Source organism: Dicentrarchus labrax, unplaced genomic scaffold, assembly GCF_905237075.1.
Source record: "Dicentrarchus labrax unplaced genomic scaffold, dlabrax2021, whole genome shotgun sequence".
In the NCBI taxonomy this organism is placed as follows: Eukaryota; Metazoa; Chordata; class Actinopteri; family Moronidae; genus Dicentrarchus; species Dicentrarchus labrax.
In genome coordinates, this window is record NW_026136707.1 from 4,293,764 (window position 1) to 4,318,002 (window position 24,239).

Below are 24,239 nucleotides of genomic sequence, written 5' to 3' on the forward strand. Positions count from 1 at the left end.
AGGACCTAGGATATTATGATGGACATCTTTCATCTTTCATTTGTTTTCTGATATTTAACAGGGCAAACAGTCGATCAATCAAGAAAATAATTGCCAGATTAATCAATAATGAAATTAATATTTACTTGTAGCCCTAGAAAGCTCTGGGATAATGCTGTGTTCACACCAAATGTGAACCAAATAATTTGGCTTACCGTGTGAGCCCCAAACACACAGATTTTGCTGTGATCTGATTGCAAAAAATGGATAAAAAGAATGTCGAACTAACTACAGCAGGATGCTGATTTGTAAGAGCTCATCCATGCTTTGTCAGGTCTGTCCACACGACAACAAGCAAACAACTTTTGTAAAGCTTCTTTTCTGAATGCTGTTTTTATCTGTCAGCGCTATGCTATGTTAACTTGGTTCTGACTGAACTCAGCACTTACCAGAGACCCTCCAGTCTCTCTTCTTTTTCCCCTCTCCTCTCTGTACGTTCAACCGTCAACAAGGACAAAGAACGGAGGTCAGCACAACTGGGGCTCGCTGTTGCAGACAGGTTGGGAAGTGAGAGTGAAGATAAATCCACTTTTTAATCCCAAGAGTTAAAGAAATAAAGCGGTAAGCTACTCTCAAACTAGCTCTCATCCCACCGGTAACCGACTCTGGATCAGAGTTCCTCCAGAAGCTTTGGCTCTGTTCCTCCGCTCTGCCCTGACCTCCGCACACAACACTCTGCGCAAAGCCCTGTGCAAATTTTTTGCTAAAGTTCTTCTATAGTTTTAGGAATTTTGTATGTAATCATGCCACATGAAGAATTTGTTTTGCTTTCTGTGTGAACTCACCATTAAACTGATCGGGGGGGGGAATCTAATAAAAATCAAGCAGCTAACTGCCAAAAAATGTCCCTAATGAATCATAGTTATACTGTAGAAACATGGCACTTCAACATGGTGACCTCCATGAAAGAAGACCCGTACCCGATGGCCTATAGAATTTTGCCATCCCACATGCTTCAGTCTTTCCCACTCAAACATCCCTTTTGCTTTCTTTCTACTCATCATGCCACATTTTTAAAAACTGCACCGAGACAAAGGCTCAATGGAGGCTATTGTGACCCTTTAATGCAGCCCCATCACAGTGGCCCATATTCATGGCCTCGAGTCTCTGTTCACCCAAATTATTTATATTACATCATATTATGTTTTTTTTTTTTTTTTTTCAAAGATGCATCTTTATCTCTATGTGGCTGAGTGTTTAGAGTGATCATCCCACATCAGAAACAGCCCACATTTTACTCGATAAAATCATCCATTTGTCCGACTGAAGGGCCCTTAAGCGAGACACAAAACTCTCCCATCCTCAGTGAGATGAAAACTGTGTGACCACATTTGATGTATGAAAGAATTAAAATGTTTTTTCATGAGCCCACTCTCCATGCTTCACTCTTTTGCATTCCTTGTATCGTCCATATTAATTAGCTGTGCTTATTTAGGAGCTCATCTATATTTCAGCAGCTGGATTCATAATTCAAACAGGAACTTGAAAGATCAACCGAGTTGTTATTTTGCCACAATTAGACAATTGCCTGTTGTAGTTTCCCCCTCTGGCTGGGACAGAGAAGCACTGTATAGCCGTCAACCTTGCTCCTGTCAAGAGAGGGGAAGAATCTAAGAAGTGATGATGCAGTAAAATAATCAGTTATGACATGCTGTAGTGCTGCATTGTGGGCCACAGGTGACTTTTTTTGGCTTACTTTCACGGGGAGAGAGTGTAGAGCCTCAGTCAGTCACCTTGTCAAATACAAGTACAAAAGGTCAGTGTGCACTGTCAGGGATTCAACCGGAGGTCATCCCTTGTATCTGCTACTGGTAAAAATGTGTGTATTTGGCAATATCAGTTTTTCTCTCTCCTTGTCTGTGAATATGTGTGATTGTGTGAAAATATGTGCGTATGTGTTTGTGTGTTCGGCCTTGTATTACAGCCTGCAGATGTTGTGAGTGTGAATTTGGCTTTTCATTGGTGCAGGAGGTTTGAGCCACTGGGGGAATGTTACTTTGACTGATTCACACACTGCAGAAGTCTCTCAACTAGTTTACCCCAGGATTTATTTTTAAGGTCTAGTGTGTAATATCTACTGATCTATTGGTTGAAATGGAATATCATATTCACAGGTATGTTTTCATTAGTGTATAATCACAAGAAAATAAGAATAGTTGTTTTTGTAACTTTGAATGTGCCGTTTATATCGACATAGGGAGTGGGTCGTCTTCTGTGGAGGCCAGCATGTTAAACAGCCATGTTTCTACAGTAGTCCAGAACAGACAAACCAAACACTGGCTCTAGATAGGACCGTTCTCCTCCACGCTTAAAAGGTGAACGTTATTCAAATGGTTGCAATCTACAGCTTTACCACTAGATGACGCTAAATCCTACACACCAGCCCACCAGCCAACTTCAAAGAAAAAACACAACCGACATGGTAAGATTAGTAGTTCTCAGTGCAAATTAGTCCTGGAATCCTGTCTGGACTATAGCATGTGATCTTGATGCTAGCTGATTTTGCCTTATTTGGAGATATTGTTGTCTTTTTATTTTTAATATAAAGCAAAGTTTTAAACAAGTACAATTGATTCTCCCTTTTGGCAATGTTTGAAGACAGTGTATTGTGGCTTACTTGTTCGCAGCCATGTTCCACTGGACTGTTTCTGAAAGAGTGGAGAGTCTTTGAATTCCAGCAGCAGGCAGGATAAAGTGTGAGAACTGCCTCAAGACATTTGCTTTTGTATTCGTAGCTGAAAAGTATAAAAATGCTCTGTGGTGTAATCTGAAACATGTGAGAGATACTGCTGTTGCCTTTTACTTCATGGAAAAAACAATAAAAATGTCTAAAGCAGAGATAATAAGTAAGGAATCTTAAGAGGAGGGAGAGGAAATGCAAGGTCAATATTAGAACAACAGATGCATTAGGAGAAGCCCTTTAGATTTTCAAGTCATAGAGAAATAGATTGAGCATAATGCATTTAGATTCTATCATTATTATTAATATATAACATTGTAACCTATGGAGAAGTGCTATAAGTGCACAAAAATAAATTTTTATAAGCGTTCGGACAGATTGTACTATCATAGCATGGACACGGTATTATTCTGTCCCTATAGTATATTTTCTGAAGTTAAAACCCAAGTTAAAACAGTGCAATAAGGCCAGAAAACTTAGACAGCAGCGAAGAAAGAAAAGACAAAGTGCCTCATTTACCAAAGGTCCTTAGCCACACATTTTTCACTTAAGAGGAAGTCAAACAGCTACCTGGGGAAAAAAATCCATATTAATGTCTCCAATACTGTGTGATCAATTTCTTAAATTATCCAAGGCACAGAGCCCTCAGATATAATTTTAATTTTTTTCCACATCTTCTTACATGATCCTCGGTATCAGGGATAACGTCAAAGATAATTCATACCCCCGCAGAGGAGATTATGCTTCAGTTTCTCTGTCTGTCTGTCAGCAGGATATCTCAGGAACCTCAGAACAGATTTCTGTTAAATTTAGTGGACAGGACAGCCTCAGGCCAAGGAACAGATGATTAGATTTTGGTTGTGAGCTGAATCTAGGACTTCTTCAATTAGACAATTATCATTTTTAGCTGTGACTATAACACTAACAGAGATAGAGGCTTGATTTCAAATCCAAATGGTGTGTTTGCAGAGTCACTATCAATTTAAAGAGTGAAGAATGTATGTGATGTTGCTGTACCTTCTTTTATTTCTTTTTGGAGGGTTTCCAAATATGGTGCTTTACATTTGTCTCAGGAGCCACATTTTCCAAAAAACAAAAGAAATGGCTCTTTTGTTGAGGTCGGGAAAACAAGGGCAAGTGAAAAGCAAAGACATTTCCTCTGGACCAGAGAATTATAGGAAATTGTGAAAAGTGAGATTAGGTTTTTTTGTAGGTTTGCGTGACTAGAACATTGCTGTAGGTGCAACTGTTCATGACTCATGTCCAGTCGACTCCAACTGCTCCAACTGATGTTTTGGATCTTTTAAAGGGTTGTACTGAGCTGTCCATTAACATCTGTTTGGATAAAGTATTTTTTATATTTTATGAGCTACTCTCATTTGTACTGTGTTTGTGTGGGAAAAGCAAATAATGTTACTTTCTTTAATGCAGGATATATTGTTTGATTATTGTATTGTGATTTTACCTTTTATTTAAAGGAATAGTTCAACATTTTGGGAAATATGTTTGCTTTCTTGCCCAGAGTTACATCTAAATGGGTAGCTTAGCATAAAGACTGGGGAAACAGCTAACCTGGCTCTGTCAAAAGGTAAAAAAATGTAAAAAACATTTGAAACCTCATATTTGAGGGACAGATATAAGAGTGTCTCATCTAACTCTTGGGAAGAACGAGTATAAGCATATTTCTCAAAATGTCCAACTATTCCTTTGAACCAGATACTTTTCTACTATGTTGTAAGGTTTGCTGCTTTATTTATTGAATGCTGTAGTTTTTAAGGCCTCTTAGGTCCTGCCACTGTGTTTATCTTCCTGCCTTTGGAAAATGAATGCTCTATAATAAGATCAGTTTTATTATTTAACAGAATTAGGTGCTGTTTCTAGCACTGTCTCATCATTTTCAAGGAGACCTGCCAAACACGCTCTCATGACATCTGACACTGATGTTATGAAGACAGACATGTGTCACAGCATCACAGCCCTCCTACCGATGATCCTAATTGACCTTCTCTTTCCTCCCTCTCTCTCCTCTTCTCCCTTCCTCTCCCCCAACTGCCTCTCCTGTCCAGATGCAAGGTGTGCCGTCCCCCCCTCCTATCATCATCACCATCATCGCACCCACGCCCACTCTTTCCACGCTCCCTCTTACGACCGTCCTGTTCAAGAACGTCCCTCCTACGACCGTCCTGTTCAAGAACGTCCCTCCTACGACCGTCCCTCCTACGATCGTCCCTCCTTCGACCGCCCCACCTACAACCGTCCCTCCTTCGACCGTCCCTCCTTCGACCGTCCCTCCTTCGACCGTCCCTCCTACACCCGCCCCTCGCAAGAGCGCCCCATCTACGACCGCCCCACACCCGACCATCCACCCCAAGACCGCTGGAACCCTGGTCTCCGGGTGACCTCTGGAAATCAGCTCTACATGTTGGACCAGGAGGAGGTATTGTACTCCACACACACCAGAAATACACTGATACTGATACTGGTTTTGCACAGATAGGACACCAGTTGGAAAAAAGGGGCATTAGTATAAGACAAAAACTTCAAAGAGACATTTATCATGTGAGAAATTAAAATTATTTGCACTATTTTACACTAATGTAAATAGAGAAGTATACTTATTTTGACATCTAACACATTTGATTTGGTTATAGCTGATTCCAAATCAGCTTATGCTTATGCTTATATATTCATGGTGTGCGGCCATTCAAGGTCTGCTTGACACTGTTATGTTTATGTATATTTATTGTTCTGACACTTTGCCAAAGTCAAGTCAAAACTTGTCTCCCCTGTGTGTGAGACCAAGGGCGGGGCTCAGCTCCTACACAGACATGCACACCCACGGACTGCGTAGTCTAATAAAAAGTATTAATATATAACTGCTTTGTGCAGCTGTAGTTGTTAGGACCAAAGTGAGCTTGTTAAGCTAGCAAATTGTTAAGAACAGGCTAAAACAAAAGCTCTCTGTATCTAGTCTAACTGTTAAATTGGTTTTCCACGAATCTTGAAATTTAACAAATTATTGTAAACTTAGCTACTGGGCTGGCTCAACACCCCCTCCAAGCCAGCCCCTAATCTTGTTACAAGCGGTACCTGCAGGCAGTGAATTACAGCAGCAGCAGAGGGAGGAGGACAGAGGACCTTAGCAGAGGTCTGCGCTTTGAGAGTGCCCTTCTAGTTTTAAATTTAAGTCTCAGAAGTTAAACCTAAATGGACTGGAGAAGCATTTTATTATTATGATTATTCATATTTGATAATCAGATTGGATACTGGATTCCAATTGTATAAACTGCCATATTACCCAAAGTCTAATTACAGCAAGGTCCTTTATTGATCAGTATATGAGGGGATTCCTACTTTGGTGTGTGAACATAACACAGGCACAGATATGTTTCACAAAATACTTTCTCAAGCCTTTTTGGGTAAAACATGGGTTGACACAGTCTTTGTGCTACTTAAATGACTCTACTTCTCAGCTAATATCTTTTAAAAGGAGGTCAGAGAGAAAATGTATCCAGCTTCCCTGGATTGCTGTCGCCTCAGGCTCGCTTTTGGGGGTTCAGTTTCAAGGGCAGTTGTTAAATCTGTGGGAAGTCATCTGTGGTTGGAAACTTTTGGTAATCTTCTGTATTGTTTAATTGGATCATAACTGTGTAAGCAGTAACCTCAAAGAAAAAATCTGTGTTCTTACTTTTTCAACCTGCCTGATCTACATACTTATTAGTTTCTTACTTTACAGTGCTTGTAGTGTGCATTAACTTGGTTTTACATGCAGGTGAAGAAAATCATACTTTTATTAGATTAGTAAATGCAAGACTTTTTTCATTGGAAAAACCTGGCCTTTGTACTTCTTGTGGTTGTAGAGCACTCTGGTGTATCTAATCTACTGTTGGTGGAGAAACCCTGACCCTATGCACAGTTTTCCCATCTTTTTTCTTGATTAACTGACCCCAACCCCTGAATCGACCAGTTTTCCGTTTTAAGATGTGATTAAGATAGTCATAGATTTCTGTCAGTACCATGGAATTATCTTTGAGTTGATGCCATATTACCAGGCAGACACTGTACGGATTAAGCCAGATTGTAGCCCCAAATTGGTCACCCCCAACTAATTTGGGCTGAATTCTGCCAGATTAGTTGTCATTTGATGTGCAATTTGAGTCAGAAATTTTGCAGTGTGACCATAAAAGTCACAGGTTCTTCTTGTTGAGAAAGGCAGATTAAAATTTAGCATGAGTTAGAACAATGTACAAGATCAGTAAAAACACAGTGTCTGCTTTAGGATCCTATATAAAGGCAATGCAGAGTTATAAAAGATTCAGCTGTTCTTTAAAAGTAATATTCTTTATCTTATTGTCAAAAATCCCACGAAAAGACAAAACAAAAAAAAGCCCCCAAAAAACAATGAACTGAGCCTGCTAACAAATATTGTCTGTTTAGCCAAGGCATGGTATTTCTATTTCCTCCGTGCTGTGGATCTTCATTGTTGTTCAGAAACAAAAATAATAATGTCCCGCACTTGTGCACTACTACTTCATTACCAATTTGTAGTCTATTTTAAATCATTCTCATATACACCATTCTAGTACCATAAATACTCACTAGAGCACCCAATGTGTATTAATCCGCAGCTCAAAATAGTCCCAACTGAATGCACTGTTTACCTCGTTTGCCAGAAACTACAGTGTCCAGCTGTTTTGGGAAATTACTGAGGCTTTTTTAAAAACAAACCTATTCATTTGTGACCCATTTTTTGAGATGTCTGTCTTCAGTAAGAAACAATGGGCTTGACGCTGAGTTCCACAGACAGAGTAAGTCAGGTGTTTTTTGTGGTTTTGGTCTTTTCATGGGATTTGTTGTAGAACAAAAATATAGAATATGTGAGTTAAATGCTAACAACAACAATCTTATTCCTTTACGGAGTAAAAGCAGAAATCCATAATGTTTATTCCAGTGCTCTGGCTTAGTTTTTGACAGACTTGATTGGCATTGTCAAGCAGAACCCATGTGACCCACGTTTTATGGAGTATAGTATAGAGAGCATCTCCAACCGGGCTAAATGTGTTGTTTCTGAGTTTTACAATACTCCACCATGCAGATGCATATGTTAATTAGTTATTAATTTAAAAAACATTACAGATAGCAGATTTAAAGTGCTTCAAGCTCGACTTTTCCCCTCATAGTTTATATAAAAATAACTTACTGCACAGTACAAGTTTAATTTTGACATAGCTGTAGCAGAAAATGTTTTAATGAAAGCATCATTCTTTGTCAGCCTGTATTTATCTGACGAATGATTTAGCATGAGGTCTGTGTTTCAGCTGTTTTAACACATTCACAGCTGGGGAGCTTCACAGTGAAACCGCAATCTTCTGCCGTTTAACCAACAGAATATAATTGTTGGAGAATGGGAGAGACCCTTTTCTCAATTATTTTTCCCCAGTTGATTTTCAAGTTAGTTAAATTGTGTTTAGCAGTATGTTAGTGTTGATTAACTTGATTATTTTTTAAGTTTGTGTGTTGATGTACCAGACACAGGTAGTGAGTCACTGAACCTGCTGCTGATTGTGAGTAAAATCTCCTCTTGCTCTACAGGCCAGGAGAGGGTACTGTTCTTCAACTTTTCTGCTTTGCAACAGAACTACTTCTACATAACACCACTTATAAGCACTATAAATGGACGGGAGCCAAGTAAAATCCAGAGTCACCCTCCCAAACTTTTGTTATAACTGCCATATATATACGCTGATATACTTCTAAAGCCGTAAACTCTGACACATCAGTGCTTTATAGAAGTACAATGGGGTAGCTGCTTGTCTGTGCATGTGGCAAAAGTGTATTACTATTATGTTTTATTTGTATATATATGTGTATTATACAATATGTATTTGTGTATGGCATTTGATTTAGGCCTTGCACTGAGGCAAATTCCTATGTTCAGCTATGTTGGCGAGTCAATAAAGTAATGAATCTTTATGTGGCTAGTCCAAGCATACCAGTGGCGACTTTACTGTAGTGTGTGTGCACGGCTGCCAATAGTATTTCAGCTTGTCATCACTCAGAGGAATAGACCGCACTGTGATCCCGATAAGAGACCTGTACTGCTCTGGATGGATTGAATGGAGAGCCCAGTTCAATTAATCAGAACCCTATCCCTGTCTAATTGTGCCAATAAGGCAGCAGCTGTGAATGGATTGCAGGCAGGACTGACGTGCTGATAGCCGTCACCTCGGCGACGGCGAGAGGCGTTAAATATTCATGCTTGTCACTCACCTCATGCAGCGCGAGTGTCTCTCTCTTCCTCTCTTTTTTTTGCGCTCACACATACACACACTCACCCTTCAATTTATTTCCATTTGTTTTAGATGGCTTCAGTGGCTCAGCAAAAAAGCAATCATACTGTACGTTTCCATAGCGGAGATATGGAGAATCAGTGGAGGACCTCACTCTTTTTCCTCACTGGTGTTGCTGCTTCCTGCACATTTTGATATCAGCCCATCTTAAATACACACCTTTCACCTCTCTGATTTTCTGTTTGCTTATATGCTTGGCATCTCAGCTCAGCATCTCCTGTCCAATCCACTGCTCTCCCCCGTATCTCTGCCTCCTCCAGGCTCAATCCTGGTTTTAATGCCCTCCATCGATCCATCACACTTACCCTTTCTCCTGTTCTCTCTGTCTGTTGCCTCCTATCTCTCCTCTTTTTATCTAATCCCTCGGTTGTTCCATCTCTTCTCTCTCCCTTCCTACCCTGCCCAATCTCTCACTCTCTGCCTGTCTCCCTCCCTCACTCCCTCCTTCTGTCTCCATGTTCATTGCTACCACACTTCCTCTGCCATCCTCCCCCTCCATCTTTCTTACCCTCCCCTCTCTGTCACGGTTTCTCCCTCTTTCACCCTTTCACCTCATTGACTCGCCCACTCCCTCCCTCTCTCCCTCTCTCTGGGGTGACTGGCAGGAGTCTCTGGCTTCACCGACAGGCCACCTGTCTCTGTCCTCCTCACAGCTCCATTTAGTTGCCACTATGTTTTTTTTTTTGTTTTTGTTTTTATGAATGACGGCCATCAGACAGGCGCAGGAGAGACGTCCTCCTGGAGAGCCGAGGTGTTGCTTCAGGGAACAAGACTCCTCTGTTTGAAATGTGTCACTATGGAAATTTGTGTTAATCGTGTGCCTGTGTAGCTCTTGACTCCTGGTGTGTTGGGTTCATTGAACTGTTTCCTTGTGATGGAGTGGAGGCACTTCATAGGGCTGGAATGAGATTACACCCTCTCTGACATGTCAACACCCCTGGCTCATTGCAGTTGCCAAGGATAATAGATATGCTGACAAGATGTGTTGTCTGAGTGGCACATTTTGACACTGTGTCTCCAGGGCAAAATACCCATGAAAAGTTCATAAAAACAGCTATGAAATTAAAAATGACGAGGCAAAACATGCAGCCTGTAATTACAGTGCCCTCTTTTACTATTTTTTTTTGTTTTGTTCTTGAATTGTCATTCAATACTCCCAAGTGAATGTGACTTCTACACTATCTCCCTTGAGCTTCTGTATGTGATTGGTTGAAAATTCTTTCCAATGCAGTCTAAGCAAGAAAAATGGAAATGTGTTACTTAGAAAACAAGCAAGCACGCAGCCTGAAGCAGCAGAAAATGTCACTTGGTGTTACTCTGCCTGTGTGATCATATATTAGGATTAGAAGAAAAATATTTTTTTGGTACAAATGGATGCTGTCCAACAACTAAAAAATTACCATAGAGTTGAATCAACAATTTTATGATGCAGTTGCAAGAAATGTAACCGTATAATTTATGCAGGGATCATGCATTCAATTGCACTGCCCCCTTAGCACTACAAATGGTACACCCTGTTCATGTGTCACTGCATATTTACATTTATTATTTCGTACTGTTTGGTCATATGTGTTTGATCAGTATGCATTATGGTTGCAGCAGAGAGAAGGAAGAGAAGAACAACAGGAAATGCAACTATTTCCGTAATTTATTGCATAAACCAAAGCAAAGAATCCAAACATTCACTCCCTTCAGCAATTCCTCCGTTTCTTTGTCTCTTTTTGGACTGTTGCTCGGACAAAAAAAAAAAAATTTGAAGACGTTGAAGACCTTTTTTATTTTTATAAAATTTTATAGCCAAATTATTACTTTATTAATTGAGAAAATAATCAGCATATTAATCGATAAAGAAGACAATTTTTAGTTGCAGCTATAGTGTTGAATGTGAGCATCAGTGCACTAATACACTTATTATGAGAATGAAAACTACTTAATAGGTTGCCTGATGATTGATTATAGTTTGACTTTGGACCTCTAATGTAATAACTAGTTCATATTTCAGTGAAATTGATGTTTAACATGTTTAAAGACATTTGTAGTAGTTTAAGGAAATGGAATTTGTTAATGAAGCAGGCTGGTTATAGACACTAAATGGACCACTTGGGGAAATCTGGGTTGTAAAAAATCAATGCAGGTAATGATGAGAATAAGAAATAATTTTTCTGGACCTACCATTTCTTTTTTTTTTTAACAATCTGGGAGATCTTGATCTTGTGAGTATTACTTTTCCTTACTGCTGTATAACTCCACAGGCTGCTCTGCTTCTTTCTGTCCTGTAGGGGGAGCAAGAGGGCTGGCAGTGATGGCTGCCTGCCATCCTCTCCTCCTCCTCCTCCTCTCATCTCACATAAATCTGAGGTGACAGAGTTTCATATACTACTGCCACGCACCAGTGCCCTGTCCCCCAAGTCATGTGTCCTGACTGCACTCCCCCAACTGTTCCAGTGTTATGCAAGAAAAACTGACGGGGGGCAGAGAGCCTTGTTTAGCCTGCAAGAACTGGGAAATATCAACACTGTAACACCCTGAGAAGTAAATGTAGTTCTTTCGCAATTTCAAATAAATAGGATTGTTGAGTACATTTTCCTCTTTGGTAAAAAGCGTTGGCTTCCTTTTCATGTTGGTGGGCCCATTTGCAGCCCTGATACAGAATTTGAAAGCATTAGTGCATGAGCCGGTCTGCAAACAAGCCACAGCACCTCAGTGGCTTTAGCCTGTAGCTACTGTTGTCACAGTGCATGAAGAGGTGGATAGTATGTTTGCTTATGACCCTGGAGAACACATTCAGGTGGCTGTCGTGTGGGAGTTGGAGGGATTAATTATGTAATAAATGTAGGTGGGCATTAACTCTCAGAAGAGAAGAGAAAGGTTGATTGTTTTAGTAAGATGACTGACCTGAACCCCTGAGGCGATGTTAACAAAAATGTCTTGGTATTTGAGAAACTATTACATGCCATTTGAATAAAAATTGTCACTCAGAAATAAAACATTTTTCAAAAGGTCATTGTGTACATACAAGGGTTTAAATGTTTTTTATCTAGTGTTTTGATTAATTCATCTATCCCTGTGGATAGTGTACAGTTTTCTTTTTGTCAATACCTTGGAGGCACCTAGAGAAAAAGGGAAAACTAGGCCTAATTTGTCTCCTGCCAACGTACCGGGAGCAACTGCCAGATCTCGATGACCTTAAAAGCAATCCTCTGCCATTTATCAGTTTTATTAAGAAGAATTGTACTTGGCCAGGTCTGTCTCTGTGGGATTTGGACACTTATGGGTGGTTTGAACTTTTCTTATGCACTTACAAGTACACCTACAAGTACACGTAATAAACCAACTCAACTAACACTCACATTCTAAATATTTATTTGATGGTCTTATTCACAACAGCTTACAGTTTCCACAACAGTAGAACACACCTTATTTTGCATGCAGATAACTAGACGTTTGTGTCTGTCATGTCTCTCTCAGTTATTCAACATTTTTCATCTGTAAAAGAGTGACACTTAATCTTGCTCAACATGCATTTTACCTGCATAATTCTCAGGTCAGGGTTTTGGTGTAATGTGAGTTTCCTGCTTATTTACATCATATTATCCTGGTTTCATGTTACATCAGCATTAAATTGAGGACAATGTGGCACTGTGTGTTAAATAATGTTTCGGTTTTAGAAAAGTTTTTTCTCCTGGAAGAATTTAAAGACAAATACAAGGAGCATAAAGTGAGATTTTACTGTACCATCGCCAACTACCGCACTTTTCCCCCCACCTATATCTACTATACATCACAATATGCAGTACATTGAAAACTGTGGTCCCCAAAGTTCTTTTCAGACATGCAAATAATAACAAATTGTCATCTACTGGTTCTGCGTGTGAAAAGCCAAAAATGGTAAAAATGTCAGCCCTAATGGCCTGCCCATTGTATGTGTGAGTGTCAGTGTATGTGTGTAATTATGTGGGTAGGATCATTGTGTGATTTATAAACACTGTAGCCAGTGCCTGAGGTCAGGAGGAGGAGGAACATCTGTCCGTGAAAGAACGTTACTGTTGGTCTGAAGGACAAATCGTGCTTTTGGCCAGCTCAACCGCCTATCATGATGCACAGGACTCTGTGTGTGTGTGTGTGTGTGTGTGTGTGTGTGTGTGTGTGTGTGTGTGTGTGTGTGTGTGTGTGTGTGTGTGTGTGTGACCATGCTGAGGTGAAATTTATTTCTGTATTTGCGCAGGTGCATGGGCAAATTTTTGTTATTGCCTGTATGTGTGTGTCCTAATTCAGGTGCCTGTGTTTGTTTGTGACTGTGTGTTTTTGTGTTTGAGCCGGAGTAAGACAGCCAGCAGTGTTTGATTACCGCCCCGTTAAGAAATAATGGATTGCACAGTTTTCGCACATTACACACTCTATTTCTTGCAGTGTTACACACACATGCACACTCCCCTCACTTCTCTTTCTCTCTTACACAGACATGTACTTTCTCTCTTTCTCACACACACACACACACACACACACACACACACACACACACACACACGCACACACACACACCCATACACGATGTCCCACCATATTCCCCTGCTCCTCACAGCTGGGCCTGAGGAAGCAGTAGTGACATATGGGCAAGCCAGCCTGCAGCATCGCTCAACTCAACCTGCCAAGCTGAACAAAAACACCCTCCTCCCTCTTCAGATCAATGGCACTCCCTTCCCTCCCTCTCCCTTCCTTCCTCTACCACCATCTCTCTTCCTCCTTTCCTCTCTTGCCCAGCGCCACCATCCCACTAGCTACTCCTTTCTCTCCATGCCAGGACTGGCTTCTGTCTCGTACATTGTGGCACAGTCGGTGACTTCTGACTAAAATGAGACGTGCATGTTCATTTTTAATTCTCTGATTGGTAAAATTTGAATCAGAAATGGATCCATTTCAACCCTGCTCATTACAACAGTCGTCATGAATACTTAAATCCATCAAGCAAACAATTTACAATTCAAATTGGATGAAACTGGATGCTGCACCCCTGGTCCAACAGTGCCCAAACATGGCCCAGAACCTTGAAATGGCAGCAACTGCAGATATTTTCTTGCATTTGTAATCTATTCAAATTATTTTGTGATGTGTTGTAATTTACATTTTTGGGTAAAACCACTAACTAACTGTAGGCATAACATGTGAAACACCATGCCAGCTACACTGCCAGTTGAGCTGCGACATCTGGTGATGATGGAGGAATTTAGTGAAATGCTAGAGAAACTCTATGGATGCATGATTATGATCAACATTGTGAAAGACAGTAACAGCTTTTTTCGCCTTGCTAAGAGTCTGGTCCATCTGGTCTGTCTACCTAGCCCAACATTTGGTCCAGAACAAGATATCTTTCCAAACACTGGCCCCATTTGGTATGGGTATTTATAGTTTGTAGAGAATAATGGTATATTCATATATTATATTAAAGCTATTCATAATCCCCAGAACTAAAATGTGGTTATTTTGACCCAGTGTTAGACACAGCCAGTTCAAGTTTTACCTTAAAACCATCACAAATGTCCTGTTAGTGGTACAAAACAATATACATACATTCAGTATTACCAATTTGTAACAAATAGTGACATGTAAGTTTAACAAGAGCAAGTGTAGATTATACAGGAACAGTTCACAACCACACTATGTTATTGTTTGGATAAATAATGCAACAGAAATATAAAAAATAACACTTTGGGTCAAAATATTCTCTTGTCCTGGGTGGTTCTCTACTTGATATCGTTATTGCATTGTTGCTTTATTGACCTGAATTGGGTAAATTTTGACCCAGTGACTTTTAACCAAATCTAATACTGCAGAATTTGCTGATTAGAGTCATGCTGTCACAGGAAGCCATTTTGATTTTAATGTCCTTTTCCTGCAGCACCACTCTCTGGATAAACTTTACCTTGTTAGACCCACTACTAGTAAGCTTCTACATGCGTCAGTGTGCTCGTCAGATTCAGCTTCTGAAAATCCCTCTCAAGACACTTATCCAAAATCGGAATTGTAGTGGGCAGCATCTGAAATTTTATTTTTACTTTCTGAAACAGATAATCCAACAAGTTCGCCCACTTTCAACAGTGTGTGTTCAACAGGTGTGTGAATAAGTCTCTTTTTTCACCTTTCACACAACTATGTCCATCACTTTCCCTGAGTACATACGACTAAAACACCATGAATGGCTCTGATGAGATACTGCTAGAGATAAGAGATACGCTTGTGTTGTTACCCCAACTGTACCAAATATTACATCTTGTCTGTCTCTATAATTAAAAGCTATTTGCCCCGCCTTTAAATTTGGTAATTTGGAACAAGTAAAAATACCACCTTATTTCAAGCCTACCCTCTCCTTAAGAATTGTAAGTATGTGGTCTGTTGGTTGTCTAGTGGGATATAATGGAAATCACAGCTTCTAGCTGGCACCATACCAGTCCTTTCGACAGTAGTTTATTTTAGTAGGTATATATTGTGTTCTAAATTAAATTGTTCCTTTAAATTTGTGTGTGAGTGCACCATCTGAAGTGGTTAAAAGTCTGTGTGCTGGCCTAATGCTGCCTCTCTGTGGATGTTGAGTGCTGGCCTGCCAGCTCCCTGTGCCCACTCATGGCAACCTCAGAGCTGGTGTTATGTGATGTCTCCAGCTGCAGACTCCGCGACATCTGACCAATCAAATCTTGCCACACGCTGAGTAAAAATAGCCTCCAGGTGTCCCCCCCCCCAACTGGAAGCAGAAGTGGGATGCTTATTGGTGGGCTTATGTGTCAGAGTGGGGCAAAAAGGTATTCTTGGGTCTTTTCCATGAGTCAAGTTGTCAGTGATGAATTGCACTGGGCTGGGCACCAGTAGGGGGGAGAGTGAGCGGGCTTGTTCTTGTTCAAGTAGATGTGATTAAGGAAAATTACCATATTTAGCTCCTTGTAATTGGGTAGTGTTGACATCTAGATGGCTTGTCAAGAATTTAACTTCTTAAGACTCTTGGATTTAGGGTCATTTTATCTGTTTATGTACACCTCGTGTTATGAAATACATGTTTGCACTTTCTTATTTTGATTCGATAAGTAAAGAGAACAAGTTGAAGGTGTTGCTCTGTATGGAAAAGACACGAACCTGTGCTTCCATTTACCAAACATGTACTTTGTAACAGTCTCACAACTCGTACTGTAGATAAAAAGTAAATGCAGCCCATTTGTCTCCTCTGGATTCCATGGCAACGGCTGAAAATCTGGACACAGAGAAGCATCACTTTAACCCTGCTGAAAATCACTACTATTTCTTCCATAACCGCAAAACCATTCAGTGAAATTACCTGGGGTCTGAGTTTGCTGCTCCTCCATAGTCCCCTCCCGATTCCTTTTTCATGGAGTCAAAGCTGGCACAGTGCTCAGTCAGGCATCATGAAACCACTTTGCTTATTACGTATATATTTAGAAACACTATAAAGCAACGTGGTCCCAATACAGCTACAGTATGCAACTGTGGCTTTATTCGCGTTCCTGATCGATGAAGAGCTGGTAGAATGTGAGGTTAATTCTGGTTTACTGTTACTCGTTTGCACTAAAGCATATTCAATTAGTCGAACGGAGTGCTCGGCCACTCTCCGCTGCTGTTTCCTACATTAATCTAGCAGAGAGAATTAAAGGAGGGTTAGAGAAAAGCTGTGTGCACTGACAAGACTTGGATTTAAATATAAGCAGGATGCACTAAGAAGACTTGAATTTAGATTGAAGCTGGGTGTCTTTTTAATTTTTTTTTTCTGGTCCAATAATGTCACACTGAGGGATATTTTCAGTAGGGTTATGGTGATTTAAGTATTGTGAGACGATGTAAATATGCTATACGGTAACAGTTAATACCATGGTAGCTGTATTTTATATATCTGGGTGTATTAATCCTTGAAGAGGACTGGTGTATGGCATAATTGTGGTGTATTAGCTAATACAGACATTTCAGTTATTTTAACAGTTTCTAAATAGATTAGAAAAGAAAACTATATGTTTTGACAATATACAGTATTCTTTATAAAGTTCAAGTTTATCTGTAGAGCATTATTAGAAGTCAACCAAAATAAAACATGAAGCATATTTTGAAGTTTAAATAAGTGTAAGGTTAATGAAATTGACAAAAGAAAAAGCAAATTAAATAAAGAAATCTCATTTATGTTTTTCTTTTAAAGAAGTTGGTAAGTTTTTGTCTCCCCTTTAAGATTTCTATTCAATTTCATAATTGCTCGAAGAAGAACTAAGACTGGAGAAAGAAAACAAAATCATCTGTGGAAGAAGTAACTTGTGCACTTAAACACCCACACAAATGATGAAAATATGACAGTACTGTACACAATAGAGGATTGATATCATATGATGTAATTTTTAATGAATAATGTGAATTTTAAATATTTGTTTGACTTGATTTGACTACAGCAAACATTGTAAGAAAATGTTCTCTTTGTTTAGCTTGCAGTGCAAACATGAAAAACAAGACAATATTCAACACAACACAAACAATAAATAAAATTAATAATCAAAAACAAATAATTTCTGCAGATTAAAAGACATCACAGTGAAGTGGCCTGTTGCCATATTTAATTGCCATCTTGGATGCAATATTATGTTTGACACCATGAGTTTGAGTCTGGATCATTTGTTGAGCCTTCAAAGCTGAAATCTGTAAAGTAACATCACACATGTTGTCGCTGCCTGCTGTAGCGGTCAGAGGCAATTGATGGTGGGGACATCGTCACAGCATGCTACACCAGCTTGTCATCATTTACCATGACATATTAATGCTATGCTATCATGTATCCTATCATGAACTTAAGTACTGGCCTACGCAGTAAAAATGTTGACTTTGCTTCGTGGCTGCAGATGAAAATTTAAAGCATCACCTACAAAATGATTTAGATTCTTCTCCTGGATACAATGAATGTCTGAATCAAAGTTTTATAGCAGTCCATCCAATGATAGATATTTCATTTAGGGTAAAAGTACAGGACCAACAGACGCAGTGACAGATCGCACAAAAAAAAAAAACGTAATAAATGGAAAAAACCTCTCATTGCATAATTGCCCCAAGAAAAGGGAAACTCAGTAAATGAACATACACACTCTGTGCATTCTCACACTGGACTCATAACGAATGGATGCTGCTTAATATATTTTTCATTAAGGAGCATGTACTGTAATTTCATCACAACAAGCAATATGTTGGTACTAAGAAAGCACTGTATAACAATGTAGTTTTGTGCACTTTGGTTGCACGAGCAGCAAGAGTAACCATATAGGCAGCTGATTTATGATGCTTGTCCCAGATTAAGTTGGATACATAGACTCATATAAACAGGATCCTGATGCTGTGATGTGAAGCATCTTCTGCTTGGCTGGTCTAACTAGATTATTGCAGTAGAGATATGCATTTATGTGTGTGTATGTGTGTGTGTTGATGTGTCCGATGTGATACAGCTGTAGCGTGATAGTAGAGAATATTTGTTGCTTGAAGTGGAGCAGTGTCTGCATTAAATTTTCATGTGCCCTCGCTTTGATGGACACACATCTGCACATACAAAATAGTAGTAAGGAGCAAGGAACACCCACACACTCGCAAAAAAAAAAAAAAACACACACACACCCGCTCTGGCATTTTTTCATCTTAACAGAGCTCCTTTAGAGTGAGTGGCACTCGGCTGTCTTGTGGGACATATGGCTCAGTGTGACCTGCCAGTGTCCTTCACTGTTGTTGGCTTCGCCCCAAAGCCCCCAAGGCTGCACTATGCTGCACTGCTCTGCGGTTAGTCCCACCTTCTGACACTGGCTCTCTGTGTTGACACCAGCTCTTTTATGTTCCGATGTTGCATTTCTGTTAGACGCTAGTCTCGATAGGACGCGCTCAAAAGCACAGCAGTCTTGTAGCAGAACACAAACAGATGTTATCATTTCCACAGACTCCTTGACTTTATGTGACTTTATGTCAGTAAGGATACATAGAGGACAGTGGCTGCAATTCACTTTCATATATATATATAGTCTGAAATGTCAAATAAATCAAATCAAATCAAAGATAATACAGCCTTGTATAACACCACCACTAACTGAAACCTAAGTAATAAACATATAGTTGAATTAACGCCTCACTAAAGTAGCCAGTGTATATTATCACTTTACAAAGTTGTTGTGGTTATGTATTAACACATAATAACACACATAATAATTGGGTATTTAAACATAAAGCAGACATGGAGAAACATTCACAGGGATTTTAAATGATGCTTTTGTCCACCTGACTGATCTTAATCTGCTTAAACTCTCCCTGCTTTTGTCTCTACCAACTCTTGAGAGACATTTCTGGGTCTTAAAATTGCTGGTGCTGGGCAGGGAAAGAGTACAGAGGGTTTATCTGGGCTTTTTTGCAAAAAAAGAAAAAAAGAAAAAAGAGACATTTGCTGGCCATAAAACCAATCAGGCTAAAACGCTACATACACTCAGCTGCCAGTTTTTAAGGTACACTTAGCTAAAACTAATGCAGTCTAATGCAGCTTTCACCTATCACTGTATGACAGTGTGTTATTTTGAAAGGAAACTCATCATGAATTTCTGCAGTCACTTTTTTATTTCTTTGTGTATTTCTTGGTGTTCTGGGGCCCAGTGCCAACAAAGTACTAGCTTTGGTGTTCCGTCAAGATTTATAGTTCTGTACTTTACAGTGTACGCCGTATTTTCTGACTCTAACTGTGATGTTTCAAAAGGACCAGTGTTTCTGATTAGTGTGGCACATTCTCCCATTTATTTTCCCTCAAGTCTCACTTTTATGAATTCAGGGACTGTGGGGCCAACTGTGCCGGAGCTGTGAAATGTGGTTTATTTTTTTCTATATGCATTTTTTTCCCCTTTTCTTTTTCTTTTCAGTTTTCAGTTCCTCCAGATCAGACATAATGCATCACACAATAAACTGTTGTAAAGGATGATATCTTAGAATTTTTTTTGAATTCTAGCTTTGTCTCTCCTTGCTTTTACTTCTGTTGAATGATGTAACTGGTCACCTGAGGGTTGCATCTGACCCCACATTAACCTTACATATATTTCTTGGATGAATTTGATCTACTTGTTTGCTGTTTGCAGTTTCTTTAATCAAAGATTTAGCAGTTAATTCATTCTTTTGGGAACCTTACTGGCACCTATTATACATCTCTTTTCCATTTGTTTGTCTGTTTGTTATCAGCCATTTTAATCATTTCAGTCCATTCTCCAAAAACAGTCAGATAAATTTAGCCACAGCTCTTCTCTACAAATATTCTAACAGTATTGTGTTTTTTTTATAAAACACAATGGCAACAAAGAGAAGGACAAAGAGTATGCAGTTGCATTTGTGTGTTCATATTCTGCACAGAACGTCAGGATGCAGTACTTCAGCAGTCTGTGCTTGTGTACTGACCTTGTGCTTTCTCTCTGTGCAGGTACACCCTTTGCTGATGCGCGAGAGGCGCTCAGAGTCTCACAGGAACAAGCTACTGCGGCGGACAGTCAGCGTTCCTGTTGAGGGAAGGCACCATCCTGAGATGGGTGAGCAGACAAACCTTAAAGCATCTTTAATTCTAAAATATAATAACAATATAGTCTTAATCAAGGTCCATCCTACTTCCTGTTTTCAAATCAAATGGCGTTAAATCCAATTAAATACCTCAAGGCTGATATGCTTGACCTTATGAAACAATTTTTGGGTGATGCTCTGGATGCATCACAACTTTATTCAACTTCTCTTCCTTCTTGTCCATTTTAATTTTCAAAAACACTGTCACCTGTATTACTTTAGGTTAGCTTGCTTATAATAATAGGATAGTTGCATAGCAACAACAGTGATGTAAAGCTCTTTGCATCCTTTGAGCCATTACTCTCTCTGTTACTAGCAGAGCTCACAGCAGCACTCTGCATCTGAGCAGAGATAAAAGCATCCCATCTGATCAGAGCTTAAAGCAGCTGTTTTCTATCTACCACATTTTGACTTGCTATTCTTTTGTCAGGTTGGGAGATTTATCATCTATCTTGCTTTGAAATGATATTCACTCAATGATACCTTGATAACCATGCATATCTTTATGTTCTCTGTCTCTTTATTTCTTCCTCAATCTATCTAGTAGTTCTATTTTTGCAGTCATTTTTTCTTTCTCTTCTTTATTTATGCTTTTAAACTTTCTGCTTTTATATTGTTGTGATGTCCTCTCAAACTCTCCTTGGACTCTATGAAACTGACCCTCCGATAGCTGCCTTCCTCTGTTTGTTTTGCCTGACTCAGTCTCTCTGGGCCCTCTACAAATGTCCCGCTCAGTTTCTCCCTCTTTCTTCACCCTCCACCTCTCCGTCTCACTCAGCTATTTTAAGGGCCTCCCTTGTGACGTCCTCCGTCTATGATTCTGCCGCTGCTGCCTCCTCAACAGTTGTGCTGATTCAACTGGATAAATATTTCCCTCAGTTTTCATATGAGTGTCTCTCTGACCTCGAGGAGGTCAAGCACTGACACATCAGTTGACATGGTCCCACCACGTTTTGACATATGCTGACATAGCAATACCAGGTCATATTGCCCATGTGTAAACGTATTGTAAACACATTCACATATGTATGCTACGCTACAGGCCATAATGCAGTGACACCATTATGGGCCATCTGTGGTGACTACAACCAAAGAGCCAAAAGAGATTAATGAGCCTCAGGCAATTAGTAATTATCAGATCAACAAAAAAAGCAAATGGAGGTTGTCATAAGGCCACAATGAGAGATGAAGTCTATGGGGAGACACGTGACCTATTTTATAAAATCCCTGACATATAACACTGAGCTAATGAAGGTTATGATGATATTAATTCAGTGGGAAGAAATGTTTATTGTGCACCAAAATTGTTTAATGAATCATTGTATGAAAATATATTATTTATTTATTTTGAAATCAAATGGTGCCAATTTTTGACTTTTGGATTAAATGTTTGGCCTAATTGGAGGTGTGTGCTGTACTCGGCAGTTTCTCATTCGGAATATTAGTAACTTATAATTAGTAGTTGAAGCATTCCTGGAAAAGATGGTTTGTGTAAGAGCAGTTTAGGCTCAGTGGAGACTGTGCCCAAAATTTAATGGAATTGCTAGCCTTGCTCTGTTCAAATGTATAAAAGACTTTATGTCAGAAAGCTCTTAATATAACCATGTCCTTATAAAATCTGTACCTTCCTGGAGTAACGACATATTAACTGAGGAGACATGAGAGTGGTAATGATCTTCTCATCTAAGTCTGGGCAAGATATTTCCCAAAATTTCAAACTATCCCTTTAATTAGTAAATATCTTTGTCCCAGTGTGACGTTTGGGTCCATTGCAGAGTCAACACTGACACACTTACATCCAAAATTTAGTTAAGTTGAACTTTTGCTGACAAAAAAATCACATCTAATAATGTAGGTGCTATATTATCATTGACTATACTACAGTATGTATTTATAGTGTTCATATGTTTCTAAACTAGGCTTACATTGAGCACACTTAGGAAACATTTCCAAAACGATGACTGAATTGTGTCTTTCACAAAAGTGAAAGACATGACCTTGCTCTCATCAATAGATTCAAATTGTGACAGTGCAGAATATTTCCATGTGCTGAGAATAGATTAAATTGCAGATGCTGCAGCGGCTGCAGCTGCCAAACAGCCATCCATGTGCTTGTGACAACAATAGTACGTCAACCTGGATTCATTATTCATCAGAGGGGTAAAAGCCTGCATTTTTCACAAGATATTGATGAATGGCGACATTTGACAACAATCCCAGCTGGATGCCTGATGTAGTGACACACTCAGATTGAAGATATTGGGCTACAGTCGATCTGCGATTAGTCAAACACCAAAAGCCTCAATAGGTTTTTTCATTCCTCTGTTGCTGTCAAAACACATCAAGAAATGCAGATCATTTTCCTTTTTTTATCCACTTGCATGTACCTTTAATGTTCCCGGAAACATTTTAAAGTTGAGGAGGTAATTAACGTATAATGAAGACATTAATTTTGCTGGATAATTACAGTGCAGCATAAGCATTTTATGCAAATATGAGGCTTAATTAACATTTTATGACTGTGACAGGGGAAAATGACTTTCCTTAACTAGACAAAAAATCTTTCTTCCTCTTGTGTTTGTTTTGTGTTTGGTTGCAAACTCCTAACAAAAGGACTGCATTAAAGCTTACTGTATATGATTATTGATTAAAGTTGGATGCTACAGTAAGTTTTTGATAGTGTTTTAGCTGATATATAGAATTAATTTCATAGCACAGAGATTAGAGCCCAACTGATTCTGAATTTTTAAGACTGATACAAAATGTAATATTACTATGTTAATGACAAATTGACTGATATTTACAAATACTTTTAGAAATAAATATATAACGTAAATAAAGCTATTGGCAAGAACCCCTCGTATTTGGTTATTGAGAAATTGCGGCAGAAAGATATAATCTGCAGAATATTTTACAGTTCAACAATAGATGTTATCATAAAAGATTACCGTAATAATCTCTCCCGTAGTTGGTAAAATGGCCAACAGTATTGTAATGTGAGGATCAGGACGGCTGGATGTCGGTTGACGACACTCTCCAGCCAATTCCTGTAACATTAAGAGATAAACTTTCCTTTATACTTCAATATGTTGTTGTGGGCAAACAAAAATAAAACATTCACATCATTTTCCCTTTCTCCTGCTCATTAACCTCTCCAGAATGCGATGTGATAATCCCCATTAATGAATTTGGCCTTTAATGTTTTGTGTTCGAATTGTAAATTGACTTCATCTAAGTCTGCTCTGTTATTGAGAGAAACCTTATTATCTGAATGACTTAGCCGCAGGGAGAAAAAAAAAATCCTAGCACTACAAAGCTGATTGGTTGTTAACTTCGGCTGACTAGTTTTTCAGCAACAGCAGTTTAAACATACGGCTACTTCTCCTCCGTTTGTCCTTGTAGATCTCACTTATTCCTTTAGCCATCTCAGCTTAGCGGGCAATTGTGATAAAGCAGGCTCAGCTGAGCAATTGTTCCAGTGCCCTTTACAAAGTGTGACCTTCATACAATATTTCAACTGTGTATTTCAGTGCGGATGCTGCGTTCCAGAGATACAGCACCTTTTTTTTCAATGTCTG

At 39.3% G+C, this 24,239-nt stretch overlaps 1 protein-coding gene across 8 annotated transcripts in view; it reads left to right on the forward strand.

The window, feature by feature from the left end:
• The window catches only part of syngap1b (synaptic Ras GTPase activating protein 1b), a 134,597-nt gene that overhangs the window by 29,224 nt on the left and 81,134 nt on the right, over window positions 1-24,239 (forward strand). For all 8 annotated transcript variants that reach the window (XM_051406215.1, XM_051406212.1, XM_051406218.1 and 5 more), the window contains exons 2-3: window positions 4,786-5,156; window positions 20,528-20,633. In XM_051406215.1, the coding sequence (XP_051262175.1) occupies window positions 4,786-5,156; window positions 20,528-20,633 (477 nt within the window). The remainder of the gene's footprint in view (window positions 1-4,785; window positions 5,157-20,527; window positions 20,634-24,239) is intronic.